The following is a 9240-nucleotide window of genomic DNA, read 5'->3' as shown; positions in this document are numbered from 1 at the left end:
TAAAAGGTTCAAGTAAAAAATGAGTTAATGTAAAATGACATTACTGGGGAAAAGGTATTATGTGATCTCTTAAGGTCATAAAGAAGGTCTCTAAACTAAGTAGGACTTAAGGTTTGTAAAATCTATCAATGAAAGAGTTATGATCATGCACTTGTGTTAGTGGAGTTCCATGCAAACTCACATTTTCACAAAGAAAACATGATAAAATTTTGAGCACATCTTCTTCTAGTGTCTATAATTCAAACTAGGCTAAATAAAATAAACTTATACATGTTATTATTTCTAGAAATGGACAAAATCTATGGCATAAATTTCATTGAAGCTTGTGTAAATACCTTCAAAAGATATTTATAGTAGGTGTCCCTCAAACTTGAAGAAGGCAACCTTTTAGTCATATTTTTCCAATTAACATACAAGTTTAAAAAGAAGTCTTTAATAAGTTCTCTCTTTGGGTTACATGATGGAAGATTCTGCTAATTCACATGCAACAAAATTAATAGGTCGATGCCCATGTATAACAAAAGTGGACGACCAAAAATAATACAAAATATCTCGTAGTAAATACTACGACCAAGATACAAAAAATGAGAAACTTCTCGATAATTTCTCATGCCAAATTACCGCCCATCATGTCCCAATAACCATACCGACTTACGAGCACAAGGCTCATTAATCATACCAACCTACAAGTTGTCCATTAAAACACATTTCACATTAGCAACATTTGTTAAAATTACATAATAGCACATAAGGATTAAATCCAACGCTTAATTCCAGCTATTCGTAAATTCATATCATGTCCTACACATGGAATATTTGAAATCGCGCAAGTGCCATGCTATGAAATTCATGGTTATTAGGCATCCCCGATTACCATAGAGGGACCAACAGACAATCCGTAACATCCCTCCTGTCTGGGATAGAAAATGTTCTCAGTTATCTCATATCAAATTGCTCGTGTTTGAAAGTAAGATTGGATGAGGTCGGGATAGGCATGGAAAAACCACTGGGAAAACTTGATCAACAAATAATGCATAAATGCAATGAATAAACCAATCAAATGAACAGATGTGAAACAAGTCTAAGTGCCCCATACCACAAAGGTGCATTTCACATACACACATAAGATAGTAAAACATAGAAGATAAAAATGTGTATGGTGTAAGTACATGAAATGAATTTAATGTCCCATACTTTATACCTCTAGAAAATAGCTAAATAGCTTAGAAAAGCTATATTATTAGCTATTAGCTCTTATAACTGTTACATGAGGGTTGGCTAATTTTTACATTTGTTTTGGTCAAAAAGTAAATGCCGATGGGCACACCCAAGAGAAGACACAAAAAAGGAAGTAAAAATCTTAAATGTGGCCAACTATATTAAGCTCTCTCTTTCTTTCTTAAAAAAAAAAAGGCTTTAAAACTTTTAAATGCCTAAGCTTTTGTAACAAAAGCTTTAACTAAAGCTTGCAACTAAAAGCCTTTAAGCTTTTTTTAAAATATAAAGCTTAACAAGAAAAAACATGCACGTGAGAATCAACGCTAAAAATGTTGTAGTGGCTAGCTGTAAAAATTCAGCGCCCAAGAAAAAAAAAAGAAAAGAAGGCCGTGTTGATTTCAATTATGAGAGAGAAGATAATTGTGATTGAAAATAGAAGGGGGGAGCGGTAGTGCAGCGCAAAATGGGGTATTTTCGTTAAAAAAAACTCTAAAAAATAAATCTTTTTAAAGCTTTAACTAAATCTTTATAGCAAAACTTATTGAAATGAGACTCTCCATGGCTGATTACCCCGCGCAGCACGCAGGAAGAAATCGCAGGCATTGAGAAAAACTCATCGTTAGCTTCCGTTCGTCGATTGAAAGAGAGAGAAAAAGAAATTAAATTTGATTTCTGAATTATGAATTAAAAGCGTAGTTTAATCCAGAATTATTTTCTAGTGTAAAGTCTCCAATAAGTGCTTTTCTCTTTCAATTGATTTATGGTGGATAATCTTACACTATCGATTATGGATTTTGAGCATACAAGGTGCTTAGCAATTCTGAAAATAGGGCTTTGGTCTCCTTTCCATCCATACTTCAATACAGTATTGGGTGCAATCTCCCCCCCCAAGAAGTGTCGGCATGCTTCCACCTCTTGGGTATTTATGTCTTTATTCATAAAAATAGTATACATTCTAAAAATAGTTGCACACTTATGCATGGGCTTGTCCTTTACAAAAAGCAGGAGTTGCTTTTACCAAAAGTTTAGACAAATTCTTCTTATCTAAACCAAAAGTTTAGACAAATTCTTCTTATCTAAACCACTAAAGAAAAAATACGTAAAGAACTCCAAGAGCTAATTCACATGCAACAAAATTAATAGGTCTACGTCCATGTATAAGAAAAGTGGGCGGTCAACAATAATACAAAATATCTCCTAGTAAATACTACGGGCAAAATACCAAAAATGAAGACCTTCTCACGCACCATCATGTCCGAGCCATAACGGCTCACGAGCACAAGGCTCGTTAATCTCATCAACTTACAGGTTGTCCATTCAAACTGCACGTTTCACATTAGCAACATATGCTAAAATGACACAATAACACATAAGCATTAAATCCAACACTTATAAATTCATATGTCCTCCACAAGGAATATTCGGAATCATCCAAGAGCTATGCTACGAACATAGTGGTAATCAGGTGTCCCCAATCAATCACAAAGGGACGGACGGACAATCCGTAACATTGTGTGTGAGAAAGAGAAAGAGAAAGAGAAAGAGATGGTAAGAGAAAGAGAAAGCGATGATATAAAAAATAATTTTCTTTCTAATGCTTTCAGGAGTGGTAATTGGGTCGTCAATGATAAATTCAAAATAATTTGCTGTGCTAAGCGATGACGTCTATAGAATGACGTCACTGTGTAGGCGTAAGTTTGCGTATTGGAAATACCCGCCGTCGTCTCGCGTGGTTTCTATAAAGGCCGAGGCAGAGGCAGTTTTAGCACCATAGCCGCCGTGAGTCGCAGAGCACTACTACGTCTAGCATCATCTCGTCAACTTGTGTCAGAGAGCAGGCCACTAGCGCCAATATGCCGCCATTGCAGGCGCATCTACTCTTACCCTTTGTAATTGCAGCAGCTGCCTGTGGCTTTCGTGGAGCTGCTGGCCATGACAGTACTCTCCTCTACTCTTTGCTCGCCATTGCAATATGCTCTCTGTCTGTTTACCTTTTCTACGTCTACTGCTGGAGACCGCTTTCGCTTCGGAGGGCTTTGCTGCAGCAAGGCTTCACCGTCTTGCCTTATCGCCCCATCGTCGGAGATCTCCCTGAGCTCAAGCGTCTCGAAGCCCAGGCTCAACTCTCCGACATCCCTTCCCCCTCTCATCACCATCTCCTTCTACCCCATATCTTCCCCTTCTACAACAATCTCCTCTCTAAGCACGCAGGTATATCACATCTCTGGAATCCCTTAACTCAGTGCTCAATCAAATAATCATTGATTTAATGCATTAACCTTATATCTCATGACTTCAGATAAGTTCCGTTATTTTCATCGTATTAATGATTAAGATCTTTGCAGCTTCTTAAATACTACATTTGATTGATAATCTTGATCGATTCCTTTTCTTTGCTGAACTATATTATATATAGGTTAAGTGTTTTGTTGGGCTTGTTCTTGCAGGTTCTCGTGTAGTTTTCTGGTGGGGTAATAAACCCACCTTCGTGATTAGTAGCGCAGACGATGCGAGAAGCATTTTTTCTTCGGCGGATGTGAAGCAAATGCAAAAGCCCTATGCTACCACTGAAGCCTTCCACAGCTTGCTAGGCAGATCAGGGCTTGCCTTCTCCAATGGTGAAGACTGGCACCAACAACGCAACATCCTTCGCCCTGCATTCTTTTCTGAGAAGCTCAAGGTCTTCTATACATATAACATCAATGGGTTTTGAAATAGAATTGCCAGCCTTCTCTTGATAAAATGTTACATACTAGTATCTTCAAATCTTAATTGAGGTTAATCTAGCTAATTGCATCTTCAAATAACTTTTATGCATAGAATGTTGAAATAACTAGTATACTTTTTTTCAGTTATTTATTGAGTACTAATTTTTAAACAGGGTGTGACAAAAACCCAATACAATGTATGTAGTTTGAAGTATTGGAATTCGAAAATTGCTTACAAAAATAGAGTTAAAGGTTTGAAAATTCTAAGATTTTGGGGTGGTTTTAGTTATAAACCTCTCAAAAATGCCTTCAATATAACTTAGAGAGAGAGAGAGAGAGAGAGAGAGAGAGAGAGAGAGAGAGAGAGAGAGAGAGGTTTTTCACCATTTGGTGGTGGATAACTTTCTTTCGCACATGTACCACTAAATTCTATTGCAAATTTAGAGCTTCTATACTTTTTTTTCTCCGCACATCTACCACTAAACTATATTACAATTTGATTGTTGTTTGGTAGTATTACAATTTAGAGCTTCTATAATTTTGTTGTGTGGTAGGAACTGGTGGCTGACATGGTGACCGGCTCATTGGCGATGGTGCAAGCATGGGAGAGCCAAGTCAGAAAGCAGGGGCATGTGGCAGAGTTAGAGGTGGCACATGACATCAAGAATGCGACAGCTGATATTTTGGCACGCAGCTCATTTGGATCAAGCTATCTCCAAGGCAAAGCTGTGTTTGAGAGACTAGAGCACCTCCTTGAGCTCCTTAATAACTTGACCATCCCAATTAATATCATTCCACTCTATTCGTAAGTATTAAAATGCTAGCACTTCACTACCTTATCAGACTTAAACTAATTTGTTGCTCTTAGCTATACTAGGTGCTTCATCCACTGGTATAAAATTTGTGAGTTCTTAAGGTAGTGGAAAGTTTGATGTTTGTATAGTTAGACCTTAATAAATGACTACACCTATTGTTATTGATAGTAGTTCTTAGCTAATTAGGTTGTTAATGTTTTTTTAACTAAGTTGTTACTTCATCAACACAATCATTTTGGGAATAATGTAATGCTTTTATTTGATGGGGGTGATGACAGGTACCTTCCCACTAGCACAAATCAACAAATAAAGGAGATGGAGAAGAGAAACAATAAAGAACTTCGTGAGATCATAGAATTGAGGAGAAAGGCTATAGTTGCAGAATCAGGATCTCACTTTGCTTATGGGACTGATTTGTTAGGCTTGATTTTGGCTGCAGAGGAGCTAGATGCCAAGCTTGATAGCAAGCAAGCTCGCCTTACCACAGAACAAGTGATAGATGAATGCAAAACCTTCTTCTTTGCCGGCCATGCGACCACTGCAAATTTGCTAGCATGGACCATGGTTTTATTATCACTTAACCAAAAGTGGCAAGCAAAAGCCAGGGAAGAAGTCTTGGAAGTGTGCGGAGAGAAAGGTGAACCTAAGGCGAACCAACTGAACAAGCTCAAAGTTGTAAGGCCTAATACTTGCTCTTATTTATTAAGGGTTTTTTTGTGTGTGCGAGTGTATCTATTGGGAGCTTACAAAATCATTTGCCTTAAGTTGTTTCACTAGGTTTACTTCCAATATTAACCTGCTTTTATATTAGTAAGACATGTTCATCTTCTCACATTATCCACTTTTAGTCAGGCTTGCTTTTTCAACGTTCAGAATTAGATTGGCTATTCCATTCTTAATCTCTAGTAGGTCTTGAACCCACATTATCCTTTACAACCCAAGGTTAAGGTAGTCTTGATTCCACAATATTCTCTTCCTTCTCAAGCTAAGCTCAAGTAGGTTAAGTTGGTCTTAATTCCATAATATTCTCTTCCTTGTTTAGCTTAGCACAAATATTTTAAGGTGGTATGTATTCCACATTCTCTTCCTTGTCAAGCTAAGCTCAAGTTTTGTAGGCTTATCAAAGGCAACCTACTTAATATCTCTCAACATAAAAGTAACAACATATTCGGTTTTATATCTCAACATAAAACTAACAACATATCCAGTACCCTACTTAATATCTCTCAACATAAAACTAACATACCCAAGTGTTGTAGGCTTATCAAAGGTAACTCAAATTAGCCTACTTAAAATCTATCAATAGAAAAATAACAATATATTAAGTAGCCTACTTAATATCTCTCAAGATATTAAGGAGTAGCGTACTTAACATCTCTCAACATAAAACTAATAGCATACTATCTATGATTATGCTAGTTCCTTGTTGGTGATTGATGACGCTCACGTAAGTGCTGATCTAAGCTCAAATTTCCTTTTTCAAGTTGGTCCAAGACACACTCTCCCTTATTACCCAAGCTTATCTCATGTAGGATTAACAACCAAAATCTCTTTATTTCATTGATAACGATAATTAGCCTAACAACTAATTTTACGTGATGAAAAACTCTAGCTTTATTTCTCTCTTATATGCATGAAATATTACACTTTGCATTGATGAGATTCAATATTGCATGTGTAGGTGGGGATGATATTAAACGAATCTCTAAGGTTATACCCCCCTGCACCAGAGTTCGGTCGGCGCGAGACACTGAGCAATGTGAAGGTGGGCGATCGATGGCTGCCACGTGGGACATCATTGATTGTTGCAAACCTTTGGATACATAGAGACAAAGAGGTTTGGGGTGAGGACGCAGATGAGTTTCGACCAGAAAGATTTGCAAATGGGGTGTCCAAAGCATGCAATCACCCATATGCCTTTATGCCCTTTGGCATGGGACCCCGCATGTGTATTGGCCAAAACTTTGCCATCATGGAGGCAAAGATTTTTCTCTCTCTTATCCTTCAACGTTTTTGTTTCCATCTCTCCCCCAACTATCGTCATGCCCCAATATCTGCCATCACTATGAGACCCAAACACGGTGTCCAAGTCATCCTCCAATCCTTATCAATGAACTAGTTCTTATGGTATGGACATCCAAGTCATCCTCCATTTAATCTCATGGATTAGTAGTTTACCTAATATGCTTAAGGCTGCCCCATATAATTAAGATTTTTATTCCTTTAAGGCTAGCATACATAACCGAGGCTCATTAATTTTCATAATAAATTGTTTGATCTAACAATGTCATATGTTAGAATGTCATATGTTAGGAAGGCACTTAGAGTTCACGTAAGCCCCACTCTCATGTACATGGATCAATGAAAGTTTTGTGTGAGGGTGTTGATGTTACCAATGATGTTACCTCTAGGGGTCTTGTTACAATTGGGACACAAGTGTCATCTTTGATCAGTACTCTTTTCAGATGTCATTTATATCCTTCACTTCTATAAAACTCGATGGAAATGGCACCTAAAAAGTGCCATTTCATAAGTATTAAATGACATTTTTGGGCTGCTATTTCCACATGTGCCATTTTTTAGGAATGGCTGAGAAAAGTGAGAATTTTTATTTATTTATCACGTATGAAATGGCATAAATTAGTGGTGGAAATGGTAAATCCTTTGTATAAAATGGCACAAAATAGTGGTTGAAATGGCATAAAGTAGTGGTTGAAATGGTAAATCTTTGTATAAAATGGCACAAAATAGTGGTCAAAATGGCACACAATTTACCATTTGTTATGTATGAAATGGCACAAAATAGTGGTTGAAATAACAACGTGGCTTGCATTATAGCCGCGCTTTACCATGAAGAAATGAACAACAATCTCAAAAAATTGGGACAAAATGGGGGAGATTTATCTCCCCCATTATGTCCTAAAATTTTAAAGTAAATTTATTTAAGTACACATCATCAAGAGAAAGAACACATCATCAAGAGAAAGAACACATTAAGAAGATAAAGATCTCATAATAATTAAGCGCATTGGAAGACTTAAAAGTTTAAAGTAAATTTAAGTACACATCATCAAGAGCAAGAACACATTGAACTACTTGGGTCCATATGCCCAAGCCTTCCATGGGGCCATCATCAGCAAGGAGATCCTTATTGCCCATGGAAAGGTCACAATGCATTATCATAGCCCAGAGTGCCTCCAAATCTTGGAAGAGGTAAAGGTCAAGGAGAAGCTGGAGAAAGTGGGCCTAGGGAGAATGGCATAGATCCTCCCAAGGAACATCGACACAGAGCTCTGTGCAGAATATATCAAGACTTATGACAAAGCCACCAAGCGTGGCACCGTCCATGAAGGCTGACGGCACAACAAAGTAGCTCTTAATCACAGAAGAACTCATCTGTGGTGCTCTGTAGCTCCCACCAGCAGCCAGTCAAAGTCCATGCCCATGCCTTCGACAAAATGCCTTTGGGCGCTATGCTGAAGAAGAGTTCGTATAACTCAAATGGGGGCAGAGAATGAGAATATCTGGGATGAGGTCACGGAGAAAGCCTACAGAGCTATGCATGCACGTGAAACCGATGGATCTCTAACAGGGTCCTGTTAAATAGGATTCCTAAAGTGCATGAAGAAAAGGAAGAGGATTGGGTGTATTACATACATAGGGAAATGGAAAACTATCTCAAGGCCCACCAATCCAAGGTATGCAAACCGTACCTGCTGACCCAAGTCCTCAATCATGTGGCAAAAAGGCCTCTCTCAGAGCCCAAACCAGCAAAGCTGATGCAACTAGCATTACTCCCAGAGCAACCAGCACTAACAGGCTGAAGAGATGCAAGAGGTCCAAGGTGTACTAGTGGAAACACAAGCCATAATGAAAGAGATAAAGAAAGGGAGGAGGAAGAAGACAGATAGAAAAATGAGGGCCATAATCTTGGACGTGGCTGTAGAATCACAAAGACTAGAGAGGCTGAGCTGGCACAGGAAATAAGATCATACCAAGAAGCATTGACAATGCAAGAAGCCACAATCAGCTAGGCCACTCAAGAGCAAATGCAGCAAGTTACTCCCTCGATGAACCTGGCACAACTGATCTTCACAAACATGTCCCCACTTAAGGATTCAACCTTGGCAACACCTATAGAGCTAGAACCAGAATCAGTAGAATCACTTCCAGTACCGGCTGAGGAATTGCAAGGCATTGAGACAACAATGGCCCTAGTGCATAATTGAGCAGCCCATATAGATATAGGCAAAAGACCACGGAGTGAAGAGCCATCAAGCCCGAGCAAAAGATGGCGTCTCGAGGATGAAGAAAGACTACTCGAGCTTTCCTTCCTGCAGAATGTCAATTATGAACAGTTCATGCAGGACACTATGGAAGGGTTGGATGAGCTACTGTGAAACTACCACATGTTGGACTCAAAGGAGGCACAAGCACAAGTGCATCATGGGAGCAGGAGCAAAAAGTATGGCGTTGCCACCTCCTCTCACAACAGACAT

General features: G+C 38.5%; 1 protein-coding gene across 1 annotated transcript; it reads left to right on the top strand.

Annotated features, from left to right (window-relative positions):
- The first annotated feature begins 3003 nt into the window (after positions 1-3003).
- On the top strand, positions 3004-7078 carry LOC147641175 (cytochrome P450 709B1-like). Its single transcript, XM_086809911.1, has 5 exons — positions 3004-3429; positions 3666-3898; positions 4481-4731; positions 5020-5416; positions 6423-7078. The coding sequence occupies exons 1-5, from the start codon at positions 3072-3074 to the stop codon at positions 6858-6860; spliced, it is 1677 nt and encodes a 558-aa protein (XP_086666037.1). The 5' UTR covers positions 3004-3071; the 3' UTR covers positions 6861-7078.
- Positions 7079-9240: the final 2162 nt, after the last annotated feature.

Source organism: Cibotium barometz, chromosome 2, assembly GCF_041138505.1.
Source record: "Cibotium barometz isolate CiBa-2024 chromosome 2, ASM4113850v1, whole genome shotgun sequence".
NCBI lineage: Eukaryota > Viridiplantae > Streptophyta > Polypodiopsida > Cyatheales > Cibotiaceae > Cibotium > Cibotium barometz.
Note: the sequence above shows the minus strand (reverse complement) of the source record. Positions and strands in the feature narration are given on the sequence as shown.

Excerpts from the sequence above, each read along its gene's own strand:
- LOC147641175 (XM_086809911.1), top strand. The coding sequence starts at position 3,072 with ATGCCGCCATTGCAGGCGCATCTACTCTTACCCTTTGTAATTGCAGCA. Across the intron at positions 3,430-3,665 it reads TCTCCTCTCTAAGCACGCAG|GTTCTCGTGTAGTTTTCTGG; the intron begins GTATATCACATC and ends TTGTTCTTGCAG. Across the intron at positions 5,417-6,422 it reads AACTGAACAAGCTCAAAGTT|GTGGGGATGATATTAAACGA; the intron begins GTAAGGCCTAAT and ends TTGCATGTGTAG.